Below are 27,885 nucleotides of genomic sequence, written 5' to 3' on the forward strand. Positions count from 1 at the left end.
ATGCTTCTACTCTCTTTCTGAGCTAGTTTCGCTTCCATACAATGCCACACTCCAGACAAAAGTCTTCAAAACTTCTTTCTAATTCCTATATCAATGTTCGAGGTGAGCAAATAAATTTTCTTAAGAAAGGCCTTCTTTGTGCTAGTCTGCATTTTATGTCCTTCTGCCATCACTAGTTATTTTACTGCCCAAGTAACGGTATTCATCTGCTTCCTTTAAGACCTCATTTCCCAATCTTATATTTCCTGCATCACCTGACTTCGTTCAGCTGCACTCCATTACTTTTGTTTTGGACTTATTATTTATTTTCATCTTCTACTCCTTACCCAGGAGTCTGTCCATACCATTCAGCAATTTCTCCAGATCTTCTGCAGTTTCAGATAAAATATCAGAAAATCTCAGCGTTTTGATTTCCTTTCCTTGGATTGCGTTTCCTTTCCAAATTCCTCATTGATTCCTTTTACTGCCTGTTCTATATAAACATTGAAAAGGTGGGGGGGACAAACTGCAACCTTGCCTCACTCCTTTCTGGATTGTTGCCTATTTTTCAAATTCTTATCACTGCAGACTGATTTTTTATACAGATTGTAGATCATTCTGCCTTCTCGGAACCTGATCCCGATCACCTTCAGAACCTCAAATAGCTTGGTCCAATCAGCATTATCAAGTGCCTTTTCAAGATCTACGAATGCCATGTATGTTGGCTTGTCCTTCTTAATTTATTCCTCTTAAGATCAGACATAGTCAGGATTGCTTCACCTGTTCCAATATTTCTTCTGAAGCCAAATTGATCTTCTCCCAACTCAGTTTCAACTTGTCTTTCCGTTCTTCTGCAAATAATATGTTAAAATTTTCCAGGCGTGAAATACTAAACTAATGGTGTGGTAGTTTTTACACTTGTCAGCACCGGCTTTCTTGGGAATAGGTATAACATCATTTTGCTGAAGATTTGATACCACTTCTGTCTCGTACATCTTACACACTAAATGAAATAACCTCGCTTTGCTGGTTTCTCCTAAGGCAGTCAATAATTCAGAGGATATGTCATCAATTTCAGGTGCGCCGGGCTGAGTGTCTCAGACGGTTTAGGCGCTGGCCTTCTGACCCCAACTTCGCAGGTTTCATCCTGGCTCAGTCCGGTGTTATTTGAAGGTGCTCAAATACGTCAACCTCGTGTCGGTAGATTTATTGGCATGTAAAAGAACTCCTGCGGGACTAAATTCCGGCACCTCGGCGTCTCCAAAAACCGTAAAAGAGTAGTTAGTGGGACGTAAAACAAGTAACATTATTATTAATTTCAGGTGCCTTGTTCCTATTTAGGTCTCTCCAAGCTCGGTCAAATTCTGACCTCAAAATTTGGTCTCATTTCATCAGCATCAACAGCTTCTTGTTCCAGAATCATATCGCGGTGTTCTCCCTAGGACCACTCTAATGGGTGCACCGCCCAGCCGTTTTCACTGACCGCCCGGCTAACATACCCTAGATATGTGTTAGTTACATAATATTTCAATTCGCTTTACATCGCACCAACACAGACAGGTCTTATGGCGATAAGTTAGGAAAGCACTAGGAGTGGGAATGAAAAGGCCGTCGCCTTAATTAGGTACAGCCACAGTATTTACCTGGTGTGAAAATGGGAAACCACGGAAAACCATATTCAGGGCTGCCGACAGTGGGGTTCGAACCCACTCTCTCTCCAATGCAAGCTCACAGCTGCGCGCCCCTAACCGCACGGCCAATTCGCTCAGTTTATGCACGGTAACATTAATACATATTTGAGTCATTGTGTGTTCCAAATTAAAATCTAAATACTGTAAAACTGTTTATGTAAATGAAAAATATTCATTATTGTTAGCATAATTGTACGAGTTAAATCAGAGTTTAAATGTTCAGCTTATCACGTAGTGTCATGCGTGAGTGGTGTCTGGGTTAGCATGGAGTCGCATGCGAGCAGTCTATTCCCCGGGATGTAACGAACCAGTCTGGCACTTTGCAGCAACCGAGTGATTATGAATGAGCAGTAGAACACTACAGAAGTTCAGAATGCCCTACCGAGCTCGATAGCTGCAGTCGCTTAATTGCGGCCAGTATCCAGTATTCGGGAGATAGTAGGTTCGAACCTCACTGTCGGCAGGCCTGAAGATGGTTTTCCGTGGTTTCCCATTTTCACACCAGGCAAATGATGGGGCTGTACCTTAATTAAGGCCACGGCCGCTTCCATCCCACTCCTAGCCCCTTCCCGTCCCATCATCGCAATAAGACCTATCTGTGTCGGTGCGATGTAAAGCAAGTAGCAGAATACTCTGTTATGTCTTCTTCGTGATAACACTAAAATAGTTCATTTTTGTAGTTAATGTTTACCTGTCTAATATTATTGTTAAAGGTCTGGGTTAATGTTTACCTCTCTAATATTATTGTTAAAGGTCTGAGGGGAATAAGCTGAAATTTTATACTTATTCTTTTATGTATTCCCCGTCCAGCTACTCATTCGTGCCACCCAGCTGACAAAAATTTCTGGGGAGAACGCTGCATATCATCTAGGTTTTTACGTTGATAACAACTGTTGGATATGTTCCTACCATCTTTCTGCCTTATCTTCTTTCCCTAGAAGTGGTTTTCCATCTGAGCTCTTAATGTTTATACCCTTGTTTTCCTTTCTCCAAAGGTTTCCATGATTTTCCTGTATACAGCATCTCCCTTTCCAAGGACCATAGAACCTTCAACATCCTTGCACTTCTCCTTCAGCCATTCTTCCTTAGCTGTTCTGCACTTTCTATACACTTCATTCTTTAATCACCTGTACTTCTTTCTGTCGTCTTCATTTTTTTTGCATTCTTGCACTTTCGTTGTTCATCAATCAGGTCTAGTTTCTCCTGAGTTATCCATTGATTCTTAGTTCAGGCATCATCAATCGAGAGCGAAATGCCTTTGGAGCCAGTTTGCTCTCCGCCCTTGAGGAACGAGAGCAGCTTAGTGAGCAAGTAGGGGAAATTGCATGACGTAGTATGCAATGAAGGTCAGTGGTGCAAAGGTGTAGCACATCTTTCTGGAAAGGTTAGATTGCAACACGATACGCTTAAACTCATGTGAGGTGATAGTAGTGTGTTTCCGCCTTTAACCTCACACCACACGACGTTCAAGCCTAGTCGGTAAATGTTTGATATACCGCTGTGGAAATCAGCACAGCCTAGATCATAGACGCCAACAAGTTTTAAACCTTCTTGGGAAGAAGAGTATTTGATACTTCAAGAAAATAACATACAAAATGTTTAATATGTAATAAAATATTGAATCGCATCAAAAATTTAATCTGCAGCGCCGTTGTTCCTTATGTCATTCCAACAAGTATGATAAATATGAAGGCTGGGAAAGCATGGCATTACTAGAAAAACTTAAAAAGAACACATTTAAGGATTTACGTACATTTCGTATTACCCTACTCGACTCTTAATGTTTGATAATTCCTTAGAGATGATTTATGTACCAGTATGTATTTCATTGCTGTTGTTCATATGGTAACATTTCCGGGCGGCAAGTACAGTACTGTCACTGTATGCAACCCGCCTGTCTGCTGCTCTCTTGTCACGTGACTGACAGCCATCCACAGCGGAGCAAGTACGTGATGGCCTCTGTCTTAGTTGATCTTTCCTCTTCAGCACCTGTAGAGACCTCATTCATCACGACTGTCCATTCTTCCTCTATTGTCCCCCTGGGTGGTAGAATAACACCCACGGTATCCCCTGCCTGTCGTAAGAGGCGACTAAAAGGGGCCTCAGGGGCTCTGGACTTTGGAGCTTGGGTTGGCGACCATGGGGTCCTTAGCTGAGTCCTGGCATTGTTTCCACTTACTGGTGCCAGGCCCCTCACTTTCATCTATCCTATCCGACCTCTCTTGGTCAGCTCTTGTTCTTTTCCGACCCCGACGCTATTAGGTTTGCGAGGACTAGGGAGTCTTTCATTTTCATGCCCTTCGTGGCCCTTGACTTCCTTTGGCCGATATCTTCATTTTTCGAAGTGTCGGATCCCTTCCATTTTTTTTTTTTTCCCCTCTGATTAGTGTTATATAGAGGATGGTTGCCTAGTTGTACTTCCTTTCAAAACAATCACCACCACCACCTCTTCCTCAATTGTGTTTCCTTCAGCCTTCTCACTTGGTCCTTGTGCAATATGTTCCTGGAAATAGTCCCTTACGCTCTTCATAGTGATTTTTCATGGCCATATGCCCTTCCTCATGTCGGCCCCATCACAGGAGTTGGAGAAGAAATTAATGGCGTGCTAGATGATAGGAAGGTAGAACTTAAAAGTCGGTGTTGGCACATGGCCTAGTTGATCTAGTTGTGTACCACCAAATACTTTAATACACCAATACTGGACAGCTTGCTGTTTTCAGCGAGAAAGTCAATAGTGCTGCTACCTACATGGCTTGGTGTGACCAACTCTTCAATAACATATTGCCATCTGTTTGATTCTTGGTTCACTGGCGTGTTCTTTATAATATATAAGCATTTGTCACTAAATAATTTTGCATTGGAGTTATATTCCAAGAAAAGTGTTACGCGGTGAATAAATTACCCAACAACATAATGGCATGGGAACTAATAAGGGCCACAAGTATTAAAAAAAGTAATGACCTCGCGAGATTACATTCTATGCCCCTTATATTAAGAAATCAATCAGATACTCTACTGAAATAGTAATGGGACGTAAAAACCAATAACATTAACAAATATGAAACTTTTTTCTTGCTAGTGGCTTTATGTCGCACCGAAACAGATAGGTCATATTGCGACGATGGGATAGGAAAGGCATAGGAGATGGAAGGAAGCGGCCGTGGCCTTAATTAAGGTACAGCCCCAGCATTTTGCCTGGTGTGAAAATGGGAAACCACGGAAAACCATCTTTAGGGCTGCCAACAGTGGGATACGAATCCACTATCTCCCGGATGCAAGCTCACAGCGGTGTGCCACTAACCGTATGGCCAACTCGCCCGGTAGTATGAAACTATAGTACACTCGAACTTGAGGGTCCACATTGTTAAACAGTACCAGAAATTTCACAAATGAAAACTTGTGGGCCTGTAGCGTAATGGTTATCGCGGTAGTCTTGAAACTGAGAATTGAAAGCCATGAGTTTCGAATCCGGTCAGCTTTTTTAATGTATTGTAAGATAATAATATGTTTCTCTACGTCCCACTAACGGCTTTAACAGTTTTTCAAGATGCCGAGGTGCCGGAATTTAGTCCCACAGGAATTATTTTACATGCCAGTAAATCTACCTACACGAGGCTGATGTATTTGAGCACTTCCAAATACCCCCGGACTGAGCCAGGATCGAACCTGCCAAATTCGAATCAGAAGGCCGGCGCCTCAACTGTCTGAGTCACTCAGCCTGGTGTAAGAAAATTATTTCAGTGTATTATTGGCATAGGCTTGAGCACCAGTCCAACTAATTTAATACGCATGTATGGTAATTCTTCATGCATAAATTACTGAAAGAGACTTCAGGAAATTTTGAACACGTCTTCCTTTTCAGGAACATAGTAGTTCAGTCATGTAACCTCAATAAATATATATATATATATATATATATATATATATATATATATATATATATATAATTTATTTCTGTCTTCAGAAGTAAAGCAGAACATTCAAAGTACAGCAAAAGCGATATAGCAGCGTGAGGTGAGTTCCCCTGTAGAGTTCGGGAAGATCGGCCGCACCAAAGAAGAAGAAGTCAAAATAATGGACCAAAACCCCTGTTCCATAATTACAGATTCTCGTTCCCGAAATTTTAATAAATCATGGATGTTGTTATCTGCCCCCTCTCGCGCTTTGGCTGAATAGTTAGCGCTTCGTGGCCCTTCTCTTTCTTTTGATGATACCTTCATTCTTCGGAGTGTTGGACCTCTTCCATTTCCCTTCTGATTAGAGTTAATAGAGGATGGTTGGCCAGTTGTACTTCCTCTTAAAACAATAATCACCACCACGGAATGGTCAGCGTACGGCCTTCGGTTCAGAGGGCCTTGGTGCGATTCCCGACTGAGTCGGAGATTTCAATTGCGTCTGTTAATTCTTGTAGATGGGGTCTAAGGGTCTGTGTTCGTATTCATACGCATCTTCAAGTATATACAACACATCATACGAAAAACAACCACAGAAATACGCAATAGTGAATATATATCCCTCCACATAGGGTTGGTGTTTGGAAAGGTATCCGGCCGCAAAACTAGGTTATGTGCATACAAAGTGCTGCGCCAGGTAATTGGGAAAAGGCTAGAAAGAAGAGAGCAGTTGTTAAATATCCCTCCCAGAGGCTGAGTGGATCCTCAGACAAATTCTGCTTATACTTTTAAGACATAGCGAAAAGCATGGCTAACACAATGCTCGTTTGGAGGTTTATGAAGGAGGCATTTCATATTTTAAAATTTCATCCTTAATTATTGTGATTGTTTATTTATTTTAACAAAAATATTTCCAGTGAGTGTAGATGCATTCCTCTCAACTGTAGCATAGACAAGTATGCAGTTCACACCAACACGCTAGATGTCACCACCGTCGCTGTTCGCACTCCACTCAATGCTGCTGAGATAGAACTGTCCGGTATTGGTGTATTAAAGTATTTTGTACCACTTATAAAACAAAGCACGGACATTTGGTTTTGGTGTAGAACTTCCGGAAATCGTTTGCTGTATATATACATACATACACGAGGATTGGGGCAAAAGTCATGGCAACTATTTTTTTTTCTTGTAGATATGTGAACGGATCGCAAACGTATATGTGTTGTGTGGAAGTTCTGCAGGTATAGTGTGTATGCAGAACAGCAGATAGCTCTGTGATAGCTGGTAGTAGCGCAGCGAGGGCTGTGAAAGTCAGTTGGTGAGTGTCATGAGAGATGGAAGTAACCCGTGTTGAGCAGCGCGCTTACATCAAAATAGCCGTTCTCCGAGGGAGAAATGCGATGAAATGTCACAGTGAATTAGTGGTAGCCCTTGGGAATAATGCCCTACCATACCGCACAGTAGCACGGTCGGTAGGAAAGTTCCAGCAAGGACGTGTGTCAACCAGTGATGAGCAGCGTTCGGGATGACCTGTCAGTGTGCGGACTGACATGGCACATGCCGTCATCGAGCCGCTCCTGGATGAAGACAGACGATGGACGCTACTGGAGTTAGAGAGGGCAGGTGGCATCAAGAAACGCACCATCCACAGGATATTGTGTAATGAGCCGCAACTGCGCAAAATCGTATCACAGCGGGTACCGCATGCACTGACGGAAGTTCAAAGGTGGGTGCGCTATGCAATATGCTCCGACCACCTTGCACGCTGGCAACAGGATGGTGATCAATTCTTGTCACGAACAATCGCCATCAATGAATTTTGGGCCAGGGCATACGAACCATAACTGAAACGTCAGTCCGCGGAGTGGAGACATGCTGGATCACCAGGGAGGCAAAAGGTTCATCAGAATCCTTCCCCAGTCAAATTATTGGTGATCGTCACGTATAACGTCAGGGGTGTCATTGTTTGCCACTTTGTTCCACATGGCAGAACAGTGAGTGCACAGTACTACAGGGACTTCCTGGTGCAACAGGTACGACGTGGCGTTCGGGAGAAACGTCCAGATCTTGTGTACAGTGCAATAATCATGAGCGACAATGCAAAACCACATAAAGCAGAGTGTGTAGGGCAGCTACTGTGACGTTGGGGATGGGAAGAATTGGAGCACCCACCATACCGGTTTGCAACACAAGAGGACATTGTTAATGCTGTGCGCCAACAGGTGACCCGATTCATACAGGGTGCGGCAAATGCTGAGGCAGATGGTATTCGGTGCCTCCCACATCGTTGGCAGCGTTTGGAGTCAGTAGGGGACTACTTTTGAGGGTCTTTAGGCCCAGGTTTGTAATGTCAGCTTTATGTGTACTGTGTTGTCATTCTTTTGCACCGGGAAGGCCATATTGCCCTGTATACTATCGTAATAAATTAGTGTGTTACAATATTTCACTGCTATTTATTGTCCACACATGTAGTTAACACCTTGTCCTTTCGTCTACATGTGTCACATTTTCCAACCGGACTGGTATCTTTAAGAAAAAAAAAAATTGCCATGACTTTTGCCCCAATCCTCGTCTGTGTATATATAAAAAAGCTATACACTCATACCCCCCCCTCTCATATGATTTCTTTTTTAAAAGATACATTTGAACATAAAACACTTTTTGCTCATTGGTTGGTGGATAATTGTTACTGTGCAGTTTATAATCACAATCACTGAATGTGCTAAGTAAATCGTGTGCTTCACTAACACAAGTACAGAACTCTTAACAACTGAGCTTTACATGGTAGAGGATGGGACAAAGTATCTAGTGTCTTCCGCCAGGTAGCTCTTTGCTTGTCCCTTCAGTGGGGGTATATAATCTGTCCTTCCTTCCCGTCAGCTTGCTATGAATGCCATGCTCGAGTTTGCTGTAAACTTTTTCTTCTTTGGGGATCATAACATAGACAGGCAAGTTTAATCTGCTCCTTGTTGATACTCCATTGAGGATTAAGAGACCTGCAAGTATGGGGTAGGTTGAAATGTTGAGTTGCTAATTGGGGCAATGTGTCACACTCTTAGGCAAGAATGTTGGACTCTTCGTGTTTCTTTGAGGAATTGGGAGACTAGAAGGTCATGTTAGACTTTCAGATAAATTTTTTCAAAATCACATGTTCTTCAGTGTTCTCTCCAGAAATTTTCGTCAGCCGGGTGTTAGGAATGAGTAGCCAAGTGGGATATAGGGTGTGAACAATGGATATGATAAAATTTTAGTCTCTTACCCTCAGGGCATTAATAATATCAGACATGTAAACATTACCAAAAAAAAAAAGTGAACTATTTTAGTGTTTTCACAAACAAGACATAGTAGAGTATTTTGAACTTCTAGTGTTCTACTGTTCATTCATAATCGTGTTACATGGGGGCTTACCATTTCGTTGCTGTAGAGTGCCATATGGGTTTGTGATGTCATGTGAAATCTCTTGCGATTCCATGCTAATACAGGCATTGCTCGTGTACGACATTGTGGTAACCAATCTAAACATTTAAACTCCGATGTAATTGATGCAATTATTCTGACCTAATTAAAGATTTGAAGATTTGTCATTTAAATAAACAGTTTTACAGAATTCAGATTTGGAACACCCAATGACTCAAATGTATATTAATATTATGGAACTAGCACATACCTAGGTTATGTTTGCCGGGCGTTCTGTAAGCACGGCAGGGCGGTCCGCCTATTAAAAGGGTTCTAGGGAGAGCACTGTTCTTGCTTATGGATCCCTGTCCCATCTACTGTACTCTGCTTTTAAATAGTAGATAACCAAGTTAAAGTCCTTTCAGTTGTTCAGAAACAACCTTCACTATAGCTTTCACAGTTGAAAGTACTGTCATCGTTTACCAACTCCAGTTTCCTGGGTGTGGTGTACGACTTGCTGTCTCTTCCTGTCTGCATACATCTTCTGTTCCAGGACATCTTCCCATTTGAGACCTCTCTCCTCCACATCTGATTTCACTGTATCTATCCAGCATTTCCTTGGTGCTCCTCTTGGTTTCTTTCCTGGTACAGTAAGGTCAAAGTATTGTCTGACCAGGTCTCTTGCTTTTCATTCTCATAATGTACCTATAACACTGAAGTCTATGCTTTTTTATTACACTAGTGATAGGAACCTCATTGTCAGCTACCTTCCTGTTCACTTCATTCCTCATTTTGTCCTTTCAAGGACTGTACTGAATTAGTACTGAAAGTACTGTAAGGTAATTTATTTACAGTTTAAAGGTTGGTTTGAATGTGGTATTGTAAAATAATGTGCTTTAGCCATAAACTTTCTACAGAGTATAATTTTTTCTACATTTGCAACTCCCATCTTATTCCTTTTTCCCCTGCATGATGAATCTGCATTTTAATGTAATCTCATTTTATTATTGGTCTAATGCATGGCTTGAATTGCTTCTCTCTAAGGTGACATTAGTCATTGCTGGTGAGATTTATGAAATGTTTTATTTCCACCACTGTTCTTACCCTTAGTGAATAATATTCATTATTATCCATAAAATTTATGGTGTTGGTATGTGACAGGCCATTGAAGGAACCTACATCGACAAGAAGTGCCCATTCACTGGTAATGTGTCCATTCGTGGTCGCATCTTGACTGGCGTTGTTCAAAAGATGAAGATGCAAAGGACTATTGTCATCAGACGTGATTATCTGCATTATATTCGAAAATACAACAGATTTGAGAAAAGACATAGGAACATGTCTGTTCATTTGTCACCATGCTTCAGGTGAGTTATCTTTAAACTTGCTCATATCATTTGAAAACTGACTAAGATTTCCATTTGTTTGAAAGTGATGCAGAAGAAATTCATTACCCTGAAGTAGGCTGTATAGAATTCTTTGACAAGAATACTTTTTGTCTTGGAGCGAAGTGTAATGAGCAAGATCTGTACATGACTTCTTGTGCTGGAGGGTGCCCTGTATCATTAACTTATAAACTATCGTATGTGGCCAGACAGCAAGGCAGCACAGTTGTGTATCCCTTCCTCACTGGTGAGCTGGTTTTCTGCTACCTTGCCCTCAGTGAGGACTGTACTTGTAAAGACTAGTATCACTTTTCTGTTGCTTATGTGCATAATTCAGGGGTTTATTTCAAGGCCTTGCAGTTGGCAAGCACCTAATGTTTTGCATAGGGTCTTCTCATAGCATATGGTATGTCACGAAACTTTCAAGGTAGGGTTCGGCATGTATGCGACATTTGTGGATTTTTCTAGCAAAGTTGAAGGTGTAATCAATATGCCATTTTCCCAAATCTCATGGAGAAGTAAAAGTCCACTCATATCACAGGCTAAAGCATTGCATGTAATGTGCTTGCATTTGACTTCAGAAATATTTGGTCAGCATCTAAAGAGATTGTCAGGACACTTCCCGATTTAAACTTGTTAAAATGGGAGACAGATTGCTAGTGGTGTGACTTGGCAATTAACAATTTTTGTTGTATTCATTTTTGTATGCCAATGTGTAAAGTGAACCTTACTGTATCGTTCTGTAGGAATGTATGTTTGCATGCTATATTTACGCACTCCTACAGTATAACACATTTTCATTTTTCTCTCACCTTAAATGTAATTCGGTTCCATTTGATTTTATGTTTTTATTTGGAATATACAGTTTCTTTTTATACAAGATTGAACTGTGCTGATATATAAGTTGTTAGCTGCCTCTGTGGATCAGTGGTAGAGTGTCGGCCTCCGGATCCCAAGATAGCGGGTTCAAACCCAGCAGAGGTAGTCGGATTTTTGAAGGGCGGAAAAAAGTCCATTCGACATTCCATGTCGTACAATGTCGGCATGTAAAGGATCTCTGGTGACACATTTGGTGTTTACCCAACAAAATTCATTAAAATCTCAGCCACGGACGCCCAAGAGAGATCCAGTTTACTCTGTCTGCCATGTAGTGGGCCTAGAGTAAAACGGAACGTCGAAATTGACGAGCAGACAGCCAGATGGCATCAAATTGAAAAGTCTACACACGGTAGCTGAGGCCATACGATTATTATTATTATTATTATTATTATTATTGTTACGGAGTTTTCCGTGGTAGGTAGAGGTGAAAGAAGGTGCTGGGGTGAACAGGTCTCAAAGTGCGAAATTATTAAAGTTAAGATAAAATTTAACAAGGTTATATTTTCTTTTCAAGATCGAGAAATAACAAGAACAACAGGAACACAGTTGAATATCGACAAATTTAAGAATGTACAATTACAGTTTTTACAGAATTTGGGCTTCCAGCCCCGGACTCACAATTCTTGAGCAATTAGCCCAGCTTTACCCAAACACAAGATTCGACAAAGGGGGAGAAAACCCCTTTCATGCCCGGGAGCACTTACTCCCAATTACACAGTCAAACCTCCTCGAGGCACACAGAACCAAATTTTTTGGAAAGAGCAACCCGCTCTCAAAGTTTAAGCCTGTCAAAGGCCACACCAAACTCCACGTTCAAGCTGTCCTCCAAGGACATACACACAGGGGTAAAAAAAAAAAAAACCCACCCTACTGAGGCCTATTCAGTGAAGAAACAGGGCAATTACATGGCCTCCAAAATATTGACTTGAAAGGAGGCGTAACTTGCACTCCTAATACACTTTACTAAAACCTACGTGGCACTAGGCCGTACTAAAACCTACGTGGCACTAGGCCGCTAATGCAAGGGCTAATCCCATACTAAAGAGGTGACTTATAGAAGAAAACAATTTACATTACATTAGAAGGGAAGAAACGGTTGTGAAAATAAGTTTACCTCGAAGCAATATGAGTGGGAGCTCGAGAGGGTTAAGCACTCTCTATCCCAATATGTAGTTACAGAGGCCGAATTTAAATTAAAAGTCTTTTACATTTTTAGAGGAAGTTTACATGGTAAGGTTTCAAACCTGCCCCGAGAGTTAAACTGCTGAGCTGGCAAGAAAATAAGTTATAAAACGGCCATTACCTGGTGGATGAACTGCTGCCCGAAGAAAGAGGCGCTTCCCGCCCCCTGCTACATAGTTTACACAATGATAGGTGTTACTGAAGTGGCCCGGAGACCCGAAAATCAGCAGTTTATATCCCCTCGTGGAATGTTCGAGGCGTTTCGTGAATGATAACACCCGCCCACAAGCATTTTATTGGATAATGGCAAAAACTACTACACTAGACGAAGAAGAAACACCTTATTGGTGGAAAATTAATTACAGAAATTCCTTATTGGTCCAATTCAAAACAGGCGGAAAGAAGGGGTTAATATTGCCAACTTAGACAATGGCAGAAAGAAATTTAATAAAGAACAAACTTATAAATACTAAATTTCTTCCAAAAAAGGGTTCATACACTTCGCACTAGAGTGCACAGTTGTAGTTCGTAAGTAGTGTCCTCTAGAAGAGAATGTTCACACTTTTTGCTACAGAGAAAACAACAATGCATCGAAATTGACATAGTTCAGAACACTTCAAAATTTACAAGTAGAGACATCTTCTGAAAAACTTGAGAATTAACATGGTAGTTAAAGTTCAGGCTTCCTCCAGTAGAGGAGTTTCAACTGGTGCAAAGTTTGAATTAGCGGCGTGGAGGTGTACCGCCCGGTACAGACCTCCCCCCCCAAAAGTCCCTCCGAGGGGTAACACAGAAGAACATAAACTTTTGTTTTAGAATAAGGTTCAAGTTATGATGTTGATATAGAAGTTAATTGCAGAAGTATTTACAACCAAATTTTCTTAAATGATTGGATCCAGTTTCAAAATTCTTTGTAGTAACTTTTGAAGGAATGTCTTTATGCTTGTAGAAGTTGAATTCAAAGGAAAAACTTTAAATTCTTGAAAGTGAAGAAAAATTTTCTAAGTCCACCAGATATTGTCGTTGAATCCAAAAATGTAGTAATGAAATGTCCATGTAGCAGATAAAGTACATTTGTTGCTGATGACTTTGATGGCCAGACCAGGCGCCACTGCTTGTGTCCAGGGGAGGCCGCTCGGACCCCTCAAGTGCCCTGAGATACCGCTCGCCCGCACTATGAGAGGAGTAGTGGTGTTGAAGCACGCCGCACCCGCGGTGAACGTATACAGGCCGCGGGCAAGTTGCAGGTTGTGCGCCGCACATCAGCCTTGGCCGGGGGGATGGCTCCGGCTCGCAGTACGCAGGTTGACATCACTGGACTGGAGTGGGCCCTTACCCCACCTCAGTGGCGGTACGGCGCCGCGCAGCTGCGGGGGCACTGAAACATTAAAGCTCGGCGGCAGAATTTTGTTTTGACCAGAATGATTTTAGGGTACAGTCTTTGTGGTGGAACAGAGGGGCCAGCGGCGTTGAAATATTTATTTCATCACAATTAGCCACTGTTTGTAGTTGAGCAGGAGACGGGAGCGTGGTAATGGCCATGGTAAGGACAGGACGGCAGTTTAACTGGTCGGGGAAGGTTTTAACAATGAATGCTTAAATATAAAGAACTTTATTGAAAGGGCAGAAGGCCTTAAAAGTGAAACCCCTCAAAAAAAATATAACCTTCATATTTTTTTCAAAATCATATGAAGCAAGTTAGCACAGAAATTATACAGGTTTCACCTGCGACAGGTGAACCCTAAATATCCTCTCGGTGGCTGGATTACTTAACAATAAGGTAACGGGAGTAAGGAAATCGAGAATAATACACGGCCCATGAAATCTGGGGGCAAGCTTGCCCGCGGGAACATAATTTTTGACCATCACCTGGTCACCTACCTTCAAATTGGTGGGTCTCCGTTCACGATCATATCTTTCCCTAACTTTTTCATGAGACACTTTAAGATTGGTTTTAGCCTTCTTCCGAAGATCTTTAATATTATCTGGATCTATTGTCTCGGGTAGAATGTCACTCAGAGACCAGAGGTTAGAGAGCGGCGTGTTGGGAACAAACTTGAACATCAAAGAAGCTGGAGTAAACTTATGAGATTCATGAACCGCCGAATTCAAAGCAAAAGCTAACCAATGCAGGGACGTGTCCCACCTAGAATGATCTTCATGATGATAGGCAATCAACGCGGACCTCAGATTACGATTAACCCGTTCAGCCAGAGAGGGTTGAGGATAAGCAGACATTGTCACATGAGATATGGACAGATCAAAACAGAATTTACGAAAGAGATTGGAGGTGAAAGCTTTAGCATTATCAGACACAATATATTGACACGGACCAAAAGAAGCAAAGATAGAATTTAAACAAGTGATGGTGGACTGAGCGGTAGCCAGCTTAGTCGGAAATAACCAGGAAAATCTTGCAAAACCATCTGTGCATACAAAGATGAACTTGTTGGCATTTCCCTTTGACTGGGGGAAGGGTCCTACATAATCAATATACAGGCGTTCCATAAGGCGCGACGCTTGATGAGAAGACAAAAGGCCTACCTTGGTGGACATGGTTGGTTTACTAAGCAAACAAAATTTACAAGCCTTTACTAGTTCACGAATTTCACCGTCCATGCCTTTCCAAATAAACATTTCACGAATCTTTTCACAGGTTTTAAAGATGCCTAAATGCCCCCCCAGTGGGGTCTCATGATAGTACTTGAAGATCATAGGTACAAGAACAGCTGGGACGACAACTTTCATCATCTTATCATGCCTCGAAGGGCAACATAAAACACCATTCCTCAGTACATAAGGGACAACATGTTCCCCAGAAGAAAGGGTTTCCATTATCGGAGCCAGCGTTGGATCTTCACGTTGATATTTCTCAATGTCCCTAAAGAGCATGGGAGCATCTGTTAAGATGGCATTAACCTCAGATAGCATGGACTCGGGAGGTGATGAACTATCGACCAGTTCGTGGGTCTCGACATCGCTGGAAAACATACGGCTGAGTCCGTCTGCGACAACGTTTTCAGTACCTCTGATATGCCTAACGTCAAACTGGAAGGCAGAAATTCAGATGGCCCACCGGGCTATACGACCAGTACGACGCGGCCTACCTAAGACCCAGCTTAGGGCTAGATTATCAGTCTCCAAGTCGAATTGGACATGTTCCAAATAGAGACGGAACTTTTCTAAGGCAAATAAGACTGCCAAACCTTCGAGCTCATAGATGGAATACTTGGCTTCTTGAGCCGATAGAGTTCTAGAGGCATAGGCGATGGATCGCCTCCCTAGTTCAGTCTCTTGAAGAAGGACTGCAGCTACCGCCGCCGCGTCGGTTTGGACGATGAATTTCTTTGAGAAGTCAGGCATAGCAAGGACAGGGGCATTACAAAGAGCTAATTTCAGGTCTTCAAAAGCGGCTTGTTGAGAAGGTCCGCACTCAAATTTGATGCCTTTCCTACGAAGAAGGTTCAAGGGCGCCGCTCTATTAGCGAAGTTAGGAATAAACTTCCTGAAGAAATTCACCATACCAATGAACCTGGCGATACCTTTGATGTCCTTGGGAGGTTTAAAATCACAGATGGCCTGTGTTCTAGAGTGATCGACAGCAACACCATCGGGCGAGACAATATGCCCTAGGAATGACATGGAAGGCTTAGCGAAAGCTACCTTGTACAACTTCACAGTTAGCCCAGCCTTACGAAGGCGATTGAGAACTTCCTTTAGATGATCTAGATGTTCTTCAAAAGTCTCCAAAAAGACGACGACATCATCAAGATAGTGGTACAAGTACTCGAATTTGATGTTGGAGAAGACCCTGTCTAGTAGCCTCGTAAGCACAGCGGCACCCGTGGGGAGCCCGAAAGGCACGCGGTTGTATTCATACAGATTCCAATCCGTGGCAAACGCTGTAACATGTTTAGATTCTTCAGCCAGAGGAAGTTGATTATAGGCCTGATTCAGATCCAAGATGGTAAAGAACTTAGCTTTACGAAACCATGAAAAACAAGAATGAAGGTCAGGAAGGGGCACAGATTGTAACACCACCTTCCGATTGAGAGCCCTATAATCAATGACAGGCCTGAAGCCACCTTGGGGTTTCGGGACTAGGAAAATAGGCGAAGAATATGCCGACTTAGAGGGCCGAATAATACCATCCTTTAACATTTGATCGATGATTTCTTTCAATGCCTTCATTTTAGGTGGAGATAGCCTGTGTGTTGAGTCATCAGTCCATAGACTGGTTTGATGCAGACCTCCATGCCACCCTATCCTGTGCTAACCTTTTCATTTCTACGTAACTATTGCATCCTACATCTGCTCTAATCTGTTTGTCATATTCATACCTTGGTCTACCCCTACCGTTCTTACCACCTACACTTCCTTCAAAAACCAACTGAACAAGTCCTGGGTGTCTTAAGATGTGTCCTATCATTCTATCTCTTCTTCTCGTCAAATTTAGCCAAATCGATCTCTCACCAATTCGATTCAGTATCTGTTCATTCGTGATTCGATTTATCCATCTCACCTTCAGCATTCTTCTGTAACACCACATTTCAAAAGCTTCTATTCTCTTTCTTTCTGAGCCAGTTACCGTCCATATTTCACTTCCATACAATGCCACGCTCCACACGAAAGTCTTCAAAAACATCTTTCTAATTCCGATATCAATGTTTGAATTGAGCAAATTTCTTTTCTTAAGAAAGCTCTTCCTTGCTTGTGCTAGTCTGCATTTTATGTCCTCCTTACTTCTGCCATCGTTAGTTATTTTACTACCCAAGTAACAATATTCATCTACTTCCTGTAAGACTTCGTTTCCTATTCTAATATTTCCTACATCACCTGCCTTCGTTCGACTGCACTCCATTACTTTTGTTTTGGACTTATTTATTTTCATCTTGTACTCCTTACCCAAGACTTCATGCATAGCCTATAAGGTGGAAAACGGGCAGGAATCGAATCCGTAACCTCAATCTTGTATTCAATATGGTCAGTAACACCAAGAGTATCAGAGAACACCTCTGGAAACGACTGACACAACTTACGAATACTATCAACCTGCTCCTCGGGTAGATGTCTAAGATCTAACAACATCTCATCCTGGGTAGGCGAAATAGATGAACATGATACAGAACTACACTTCAACAAAGGAATTTTACAATTAGAGGCAAATTTGAATGTGCACGACTTACTCTGAAGGTCGAGTACTAGACCAGTGTGAGAAATAAAATCAGCTCCCAATATAATGGGGCAAGACAAATGTTTTGCCACAAACAATCCAATTTTCTAAGTAAATTTAGAAATACGAATTTTGACATTTAAGGAGCCTAAAATCTCTAACGGAGAAGAATTAGCCGAAACATATTGAACTGAAGATGAGCTGTAGTCAGGAAGTCTACAAACAGATTTCAATTTCGAATACCATTCAGCCGAAATGATAGAACAAACACTGCCAGAGTCTAATAGAGCTGTTACAGGCTCATTATTTAATTCAATTTTGAGGAAGGGCACAGGTGCGGGGTGATCCGCCGCAATCCTAAGACATTCTCTGGGGCATTCAAAAGATAAATTTGAAGACTGAGTTTTCCCTGAATTTTCGACCTGTTTACCAGGGGCTGAGCCTCGGGAAGATGGATTAGTCGACTCAGCCGAAGCCACTAGTCACTTTTGATTGTTGTTGGAAGTTGCACCCGAAGTTGAGCAAGAGGGGGTGCTGTTGGTATTAGGGCAGTTCTTGGCAATATGGGAGAACGCGCCGCATTTAAAACAGCCTTGTGATGAACCTGCTTCACTATTTGTCCTACTCGATTTGATCAATGGACATTTATTGCGAAGATGGTCAGGCGACCCGCAAGCATAACATTTACGGGGTGTGACTGGTCGGCGAGGTGGAGGGCGAGGATTACTAAAAGATTGAGGGGGTTCTTTCGCGACACGCAAGGAATCGGCGTATCTAACTCCTTCGGCCGATACAGCCATAGCTTCTAGCTCAGCGAAAGTTTGCGGACGCGACGCAATACACAAGTATGATCGGTAAGGTGGAGAAATACCTTCTACAATAGCCTGAACAATTTGATCTTCAGGAAAATGAAGAGCAAACACCCTGGTATAGAATTTAATATCTTGTATGAAATCAGCAAGATTTTCATCCAGTCTCTGTACTCGATAATAGTACTTCTGAATCAGAGATGACCTCGCACGAGCAGGAATGAAATTTGCAAGATGGTGTGCATGAAAATCTTCAATAGATGACTGTTCAGCTATTGCTGTAACAATTTTGTCCGAGAGAACACCAATTGCATAGGGATAAATTATCTGCAAAATTTGACACGGAGAAAGAGAAAAAACAAGAGCATAGTCCTGAAACTCAACTAAAAACCGTAAAAATGCAATTACGTCACTGGTAGAGTTAACCGAAAACTTAGAGATACCTCGAAGCAACATTGCTAATGGATGCGGCAAACTACTGAACCCTGGTGACATAGTAGGTAGAGGTTTAAGTGGCGAAGAAGCTAATTCAGAACGTACATTGTTCAGCGAGGTACGATGCTCGGATTCGTTGTCTAATGGGGCAGAGATTTGTTGCGCTCCAACTGCATTCCTATTTCCTTCTCCTCTGGAAGACTCTTCCTCTTGAACTACGTTTATCGTAGCAGGTTGGTCGGTTTTGGGGGGAACTTCCCCAGTTAACAATTGGGTAACCTTACTGGACAATTCAGAAAGACTTTCAAGAACGACGCTAGCTTCCTTCCTCTGAATGTCACTCAACTTCAGAGACAATAGATCGTTAACTCTATTAGAAAAATGAAATAGCCTGGCTTGCACACGTTTAATTTGATTAGGAGACGGATCATTTTCTTCAAAAAAGGTAATTACAGATTCCAGCTCAGTAGTATTGTCAGTGATCGTGGAGAGAGAGTCGTCAATTTCTTTCTCTCCCAAAGTTGGGATGGTAATCGGCAAATCAAGGGACTCTCTAAGCTTATTGGTGTCTACCGCAACCGTGCCTACAGATTGCACATTTCTAATAGTTAATTCATAGATCAACTCCTCCTTGCGCAAATAGTTGAGATGGAGGACATCGCGAGGGCCGGGCATGATGACAAAATTTAACAATTTTGAACAAAGAAAAGGAAAAGTCCAGCGACAGAGATAATTGTTAGAGTTTGAGAGCCAAGCAATATTTAGCCGTCAAAAGGGGCTAATCTGAGACCCATTCAACCACGCTCTGCTACCACTTGTTACGGAGTTTTCCGTGGTAGGTAGAGGTGAAAGAAGGTGCTGGGGTGAACAGGTCTCAAAGTGCGAAATTATTAAAGTTAAGATAAAATTTAACAAGGTTATATTTTCTTTTCAAGATCGAGAAATAACAAGAACAACAGGAACACAGTTGAATATCGACAAATTTAAGAATGTACAATTACAGTTTTTACAGAATTTGGGCTTCCAGCCCCGGACTTACAATTCTTGAGCAATTAGCCCAGCTTTACCCAAATACAAGATTCGACAAAGGGGGAGAAAACCCCTTTCATGCCCGGGAGCACTTACTCCCAATTACACAGTCAAACCTCCTCGAGGCACACAGAACCAAATTTTTTGGAAAGAGCAACCCGCTCTCAAAGTTCAAGCCTGTCAGAGGCCACACCAAACTCCACGTTCAAGCTGTCCTCCAAGGACGTACACACAGGGGCAAAAAAAAAAAACCACCCTACTGAGCCCTATTCAGTGAAGAAACAGGGCAATTACATGGCCTTCAAAATATTGACTTGAAAGGAGGCGTAATTTGCACTCCTAATAAACTTTACTAAAACCTACGTGGCACTAGGCCGCTAATGCAAGGGCTAATCCCATACTAAAGAGGTGACTTATAGAAGAAAACAATTTACATTACATTAGAAGGGAAGAAACAGTTGTGAAAATAAGTTTACCTCGAAGCAATATGAGTGGGAGCTCGAGAGGGTTAAGCACTCTCTATCCCAATATGTAGTTACAGAGGCCGAATTTAAATTAAAAGTCTTTTACATTTTTAGAGGAAGTTTACATGGTAAGGTTTCAAACCTGCCCCGAGAGTTAAACTGCTGAGCTGGCAAGAAAATAAGTTATAAAACGGCCATTACCTGGTGGATGAACTGCTGCCCGAAGAAAGAGGCGCTTCCCGCCCCCTGCTACATAGTTTACACAATGATAGGTGTTACTGAAGTGGCCCGGAGACCTGAAAATCAGCAGTTTATATCCCCTCGTGGAATGTTCGAGGCGTTTCGTGAATGATAACACCCGCCCACAAGCATTTTATTGGATAATGGCAAAAACTACTACACTAGACGAAGAAGAAACACCTTATTGGTGGAAAATTAATTACAGAAATTCCTTATTGGTCCAATTCAAAACAGGCGGAAAGATTGGGTTAATATTGCCAACTTAGACAATGGCAGAAAGAAATTTAATAAAGAACAAACTTATAAATACTAAATTTCTTCCAAAAAAGGGTTCTTACACTTCGCACTAGAGTGCACAGTTGTAGTTCGTAAGTAGTGTCCTCTAGAAGAGAATGTTCACACTTTTTGCTACAGAGAAAACAACAATGCATCGAAATTGACATAGTTCAGAACACTTCAAAATTTACAAGTAGAGACATCTTCTGAAAAACTTGAGAATTAACATGGTAGTTAAAGTTCAGGCTTCCTCCAGTAGAGGAGTTTCAACTGGCGCAAAGTTTGAATTAGCGGCGTGGAGGTGTACCGCCCGGTACAATTATTATTATTATTATTATTATTACTATTACTATTATTATTATTATTATTATTATTATTATTATTATTATTATTATTATTATTATTATTATTATTATATAAGTTGTTGATTGAAAGGGTGATCTACTGATTTGATGGTGTGTGGCCTTGGAGAGGCCTGGTGCAGGTCCTTGTACAGTAGAAGTCCGCTATAGCAAGTACGGTATATGCAGTGAAACTCTTAAGAAGTTTTCAAGGGACCACCAAAAAAAAAAAACTTCCTAAGCAGTAAACTTCTTAAAAAGGGGTACTGCCTGAAAACTTGCTATCTGCACTGAACAGAAGTTAGCCGAATGTTTGAAGTAATTGTATTATTATTATTATTATTATTATTTTCTGTACTTTGAAATACGTGTGAAATGCACAGCCAACAGATTTCTTTGTTTGTGAACAATACCGAAATAAGCTGATATATATGAGCTGCTAAAAGAAAGCCACAATATAAATATTATCATCATGACCTGTATGTTTAGAGATAAAGTAAATAATTGAACACACTGTACATTATGTAAATTCCATGCTGCATTAGAAATTTAATGCATTTCCAAACACAAAATTCTAGGCTCCTACTTGGAAAAGAAATTATTCAGAGTTGACTGTTTTATGTTTTTACTGCTTTCTTGAAGTATAAACCTCTCCATTTCCCACATTGCCTTCCATGTGTTCTGAGGCGCACTAATTGAACCTTCCATAAACCGCCTCAGTTTTTCAAGGCAGATGCTTGCCTCACTGCAAGATGGTCTTGGGGATTTTCTTCCTCAATCTCTTCTTCTTCAATCTCCTCATCTTCTGCCTGAATTTCCTTGCAGATCTCAGCGATGGTCTGCTCCTCGCAAGTGATTACCATATCATCAATGGTAGTGAAGTCGTTGAAACTACTGGTAATCTCCATCTTCTTCTGTATAGTTTTCCAGCACCCCTGGCTCTTCATCACCAACTTCCATAACAATGCTCATGGTACCACCACTGAAGCCTGCTTTCTCGAAGCAATTTGCTATTATTACAGGCTCCACTGAATCCCATGATGAGTCGGTGAAATGCATTGTGTCCAAAAGACATGGGTTTGTAGATAGGTTTGCCTGCTTCCATGCATAGCAGCATACGGCACACCAACTGATTTTCGGTACCTCTGCTTCAATACCTTTAATGATTCCTTGGTCCATGGGCTGTAGTACCAATGTAGTATTTGGTGGAAAAAATTCTACCTTGATGTTTCTTAAATGGGTCCAGTCCTTGGGATGAGCAGGGCAGTGATCCATAAACACCACAATCTTCTTGTTCTGGCTCCCCATTTTGGCATCTAATGCCTGCATATACTCTTCAAACAGGGAACTTGTCATCCAAGCTGACTTGTTGCTGGTGTACTTGCACGGTCAAGTTCTAACATTTTTGAAACAACGTGGCTTCCTAGACTTCCCTATCATCAGTTGAGGTAGTTTTTCAGTTCTTTCCATATTAGCACCAACCAATACCGTAACTCGCAATTCACTTAATTTTCCCCCATAGCAAGATTCTCCCTTCAAAACTAGGGATTTATCGAGGATAAGCTGGTAAAAATGTGCGAATTCATCAAGATTAAAAACATTGCAAGGTTTGTAACTGCTTATTTTAGCAGGAAGAACTGTTTTTCCTTCCACGCTCCCCTTTCCTCCGCACTTACACTCTCTGCTTCGCCACAAATTGTTTTGTAAACGATACCAGCTCGATTTTTAAAGCGATCCAGCCACCCGTTCAGGCGGTAAAAGATACCTTTAATTTGCACGCAATTTCTTCGCCTTTCTCCTTCACAATAGCCCCGCACAAAGGTATGTTTAAATTGTGCTGCTGTTTAACCCAATGAGCAGTACTGCCGTCTATTTACGGCAGTGTTGCGCGTGGCCCACGGGAGTACTGCCGTCTATTTACGTTCTCGAAGTTTGCGCCTGAACAGTTTCATTTTTCATTTTGAATGTTTGAAATTGTTTCGTGACCGTACTGGCGAGTTTTTACAACAAAGTTGGGGTATGTTTGACATGTTCAGTGAACATTATTCCGTGTTTTATCACATCTCATATGTTTTGTGATGAAGTTCTGTCGAAGCATCCGTAGTTACGTAACCCAAATTCTTACACCATTGTGCTAAAAATTACAACACTTGTTTTTTATTGTTTCCGTTGTAGCCTATATCGCCCCTGCATTCCTACTAGTTGTCACGGCAAAGGGCATAGTTCCTATCTGTTTTGCAAGTACCGCATGGGCAAGCCAGTATTGAGTTTATTTTCCTGCTTTAATCCTCTTCATGCTATAGGTAGTGAAGAAAAGAAATGCAGGTTCGAAGTTGCAGAAATGAGTGCATTGAAAAGTATTGGGGTATTACATGCGAGTGATAAAGGTGCAGTAGCAACACTAGCACATTTAACGTAAAAAGTTTCATTTCCTGCAAGAATTTTATTTCATGTATCCTCATCCTTGTGCAACGTTATAATAATGCGATGTAATAATTACGAGTGGCTCGATAATACCATGTTTAGCTCGTATAAAGGTAAAAATAACTTTCAATTTTATGCGAACACGTGGTATTGCAATGCCTCTATGTGTATGTGGCCTTGTGTTAGGCCCCCTCCCAACAACACCCAGCTGGTTATCAACATTCGTTCAACTTCGTAGACAATCTGAATCTTTTGGCCGGCTGTTTGGCAGCATAATACCCTATGTATCCGCTGGCAAGTTGGCTGCTTCCTTCATAGTCGGGAAGTTTTTTTGTTTTGTAATAGTTAATTCACGTAACTAATAATGGGCACGGAAAATCTTATCAGTATAGTTCCAAAACGTAATTTCCTCTACGACAAGACCCATAAGTATTAATAACGTAAGAGAGAATGCCTGGAAGGAAATAAGCAACGGAATAAAAATTCAAACAGGTTAGAATATTCAATTTTGTGGTAGATGATGCCTATATAGTACTTAGTTTATTTTGCAATTATTGTTGCCCTTATTTCTGAATCGTATTATCATGTTGGATTCTATATACAGTACGGGATGTCAGTACGACAATTGACATGGCTTGAAATGTACAGTATTTACCGTGAACAATTGTATAAGGCATTCCCTACGGGTCTCATACATGTATTTCTAACAAACAGTACGGTAATGCATAAGAAGCTGCTGTGTTGTGGACAAATATATTTTTCGGTTTTTAATTAATGTTGAGGCCACCTCGATTAATGACCACCCTGTCGCGGCATGCAACTTACTGCATTAAAGTTTTATCAAACCATACATTGCGTGCTTTGCGTTTCCCACGTAGAATCCCATTCGATTCCGCTTGATGTGAACGGTGTAGTGGAAATTTCGACTGATGGGTTCAATTACATGTAATTAATCTCATAATAGAACCGTATTGAAGATGATATATTAAAATTCTACAATTCTTTTATTTACAACCACCTATTCAATACAATACAATACATTCATTGAATTATGAAATAATCATGAAGTGTCTTATGGGATATGTTTCGTTCGGCATAGCGAACATCATCAGCCGTTAATGTACAAAGAGTAGGTCAGGGCCCTGAGCTTAAAAATGTTCAAAATAGTGTCCTCATATTAAAAGAATAACATTGTCATAATAAAAAGTGATAATATAACAGACTTAGATTGTAGTAAAATATGTACAGATTAACAGCGAGATTTTGTCGTGGAATGCATTAAGCGATGGTAATCTGTGAAGTTAAAAACAATCCTGGGGTTGTTAAAGTAAAACAATATATATTGTGGACATTAAAATATACGTCAATGCGTGAAGTGTGGATTAATTATTGTGGATGGAGTTCCTTCAAATTACATAAAACAAGAGTTGAAATAGAGTTCATTAATTATCACGAGTCCAAATTGAACCAGTCAAAAGACGCATAACGAACAAACTAAGATTGATATATGACTTGAACTCCAATAGTTGCGGATTCCATAGGAGAGATGATCTTGATTCCAGAAGGAAATATAAGTTAAACTAATCAATATTCACGCGCTAGCAATAAAACCAAAACTGTATGTAATGTAGAACACCAAGGATGGACTCATTAAAGAGTAACGACGATCTTGAATATAGGGAGAGTTCTAGCAATCCTTCTGTAAAATAGAGCATATTATGGCACAAATTGGAGTTTGGAATCTGAAATGAAAGAAAAAAAGGGGAAATGAAGTTATGTTGTACCGGGAAAATGAAGAAGAGAAGAAAAATTGAAAGAGGAAGCGTTGGCTGCGTGGAGCAAACTGGGGAGTAGCTTTATTGCTGCTTCTAGTGTTGTACGTATGTATACGTAAAGGCGGGGAGTGAGTCATGTGAGGAGGAGGGGCGACCGATTCCTTGGGCGGGTCGGATGTACGTGGAGGGGGTGTCGCATGAAATGATGGTGGAACAGTAGCTGTTGTTACAGAAGAAATGTTATTAGCAGTTGTATAATTAAAAATACTCATTAAATTATTATTTATATTGAAAATAGAGAGTAGTTCTGGAATTATTTCCATTTTAATTTCTGAAGTAGCATTTAAATTTTGATTTCCGTTAAAATGCTGATGTAAGGATATGTAAATGTTCTTGAACTCTGTCATCAGTTTACTTTTTATTGACGTATTTTAAGATTTTGAAGGTCTTTTTCAATTGTCATAAAGCTGTGACCCGTCTCTTCCATGTGGGTACTCATGGCGGAATACTTTTTATGTTTTGAAGCGTTGTAATGTTCAAGGTATCTGGTCAGAAAGCTACGTCCAGTCTGTCCGGTGTAAGAAAACCCGCAATGGGTACATTGTAAGCCTGTAGATACCAGAGTTCGAGAATTTGTGATTAATGTTTACTGTATTTAAATAGAAGGATATATTACCAATATAATGGTCCGTTATTGGACATTACAAATTTTCCAGCTAACTCATCCTTGGTTGCCTGCGTTTCGCCCTCGTGTGCTAAGTTAGGCTCGTCAGTTGGGACTTAGCACACCACCCAAGACGCAAGGCTAGTGCATACCGTGGAGGCCACTGCATAGGCTACTTGAAGCCACCAGCAGTGCCAATGCACTATGAGAGCTATGTCTCTTTTCCAAAAAATTGATGCCTGCCTGGCCATTGCCATAGTGCATTGGCACTGCTGGTGGCTTCAAGTAGCCTATGCAGTGTCCTCCACGGTATGCACTAGCCTTGCGTCTTGGGTGGTGTGCTAAGTCCCAACTGACGAGCCTAACTTAGCACACGAGGGCGAAACGCAGGCAACCAAGAATGAGTTAGCTGGAAAATTTGTTATGTCCAATAACGGACCATTATATTGGTATTATAAATTTACTCATTCAGGACAAATATTTTAGGTTCCCTATGGGAATCAACATCTACATCATAGAAGGATATATTACGGTTCGTGTACCAGGTTCTATAAGCGATATTAATATCGTTTTTCTTTAGAGGTTTAGTAACTTGAAATAGGCCTGGATTCGTGTAGGTAAAGGCAGCATATTTTGTTTTTCTTAGGCTTGTCCAGGATCATCTTGGTTGCAGTTTTTAATTTTATCCTGTTGATATATATATATCGTATGGCTTTACAAGTGCACAAAAAAAATATCAAATGGAAATGTCCAAATTTGACAACCAGTCCAGAGCACTCGGAGTCACTTGATGTAGAAGCCTCAGATCACCATTAAATGCTCGAAGTGGGCACTCCTTAACGATGTGTTCCATTGTCTGCTCCTCCGCTCCACAGTCGCAGTCAGCAGACGAACGGAAACCCCATTTCTTCAACATGTAGCCACACCTCCCTTGACCCGTCCTAATTCGGTTCAGCTTCGACCAGGTTTGATGCGGCAGTTGGAATCCTTCAACCTTCTTTGTTGGATCTTGAACCAAGTGAGCGTTGTTGGGTGGATGTTCATGCCAACGCTGTCGCCACTCAGAGGTCATGTCGAAAGAGCTGATACTTTTAAAATCAGTCCAGGGTGGTTTGCGTGATTTCAGACGAGTTGTTGGTGGGTGTTGTAGGGCATCGTACAAGGGAGAGTTCTTATGAGAAGAGATCTTCTTGAGCAAGTTTACCCTAGCTGCTTTCCTCCTTAGATCTGGCGGGGCAATATTAGCTAAGACAGGTAACCACTGAATGGGAGTAGATCTGACAGTACCAGTGATCACTCTCATGGCTTCATTAAGCTGGACATCAATCTTTGTTGTGTGAATGCTGTTTTGCCATACAGGAGCACAGTATTCACCAGCAGAATACACAAGAGCGAGTGCAGCAGTGCGTAGGGTATTGGCGTCCGCACCCCAGCTACTTCCGGCAATCTTGCGGAGTAGATTCACTCTGGAGCCAAGTTTCTTAGATAACGTGATGCACTGTTGTTTGAATGTCAAGGACCGATCCAGAGTGATTCCTAGATATTTGGGATTGTAGTTATGCGGTACTTCGGTTCCGTCGAAAGTCACATGTAGCTTCCTATGGGCTTCCTTATTATTTAGATGGAATGCAGTAACCTCAGTTTTATTTGGGTTAGGTTGAAGTCTCCATTTATGGAAGTAGTCATTCAATTTCGTCAGATCACTTGTCAGTACATTCTCACAGTGCATAAGACCTTTACTCTGGAAGACTAACGCTAGGTCATCTGCATACTGGATTTTCAATGAGTCAGTGTCTGGCATATCATGAATATACAAGTTAAACAGAATTGGGTTCCAGAACTGATCCCTG

The 27,885-nt window shown here is 41.3% G+C and overlaps 1 protein-coding gene across 2 annotated transcripts in view; it reads left to right on the forward strand.

Moving 5' to 3' along the window:
• The window catches only part of LOC136878695 (small ribosomal subunit protein uS17), a 65,239-nt gene that overhangs the window by 18,392 nt on the left and 18,962 nt on the right, over positions 1–27,885 (forward strand). For both annotated transcript variants that reach the window (XM_067152119.1, XM_067152118.1), the window contains exon 3: positions 10,121–10,326. In XM_067152119.1, coding sequence (XP_067008220.1) covers positions 10,121–10,326 — 206 coding nt within the window. The remainder of the gene's footprint in view (positions 1–10,120; positions 10,327–27,885) is intronic.

This window comes from Anabrus simplex, chromosome 8, assembly GCF_040414725.1.
Source record: "Anabrus simplex isolate iqAnaSimp1 chromosome 8, ASM4041472v1, whole genome shotgun sequence".
Classification (NCBI taxonomy): Eukaryota; Metazoa; Arthropoda; class Insecta; order Orthoptera; family Tettigoniidae; genus Anabrus; species Anabrus simplex.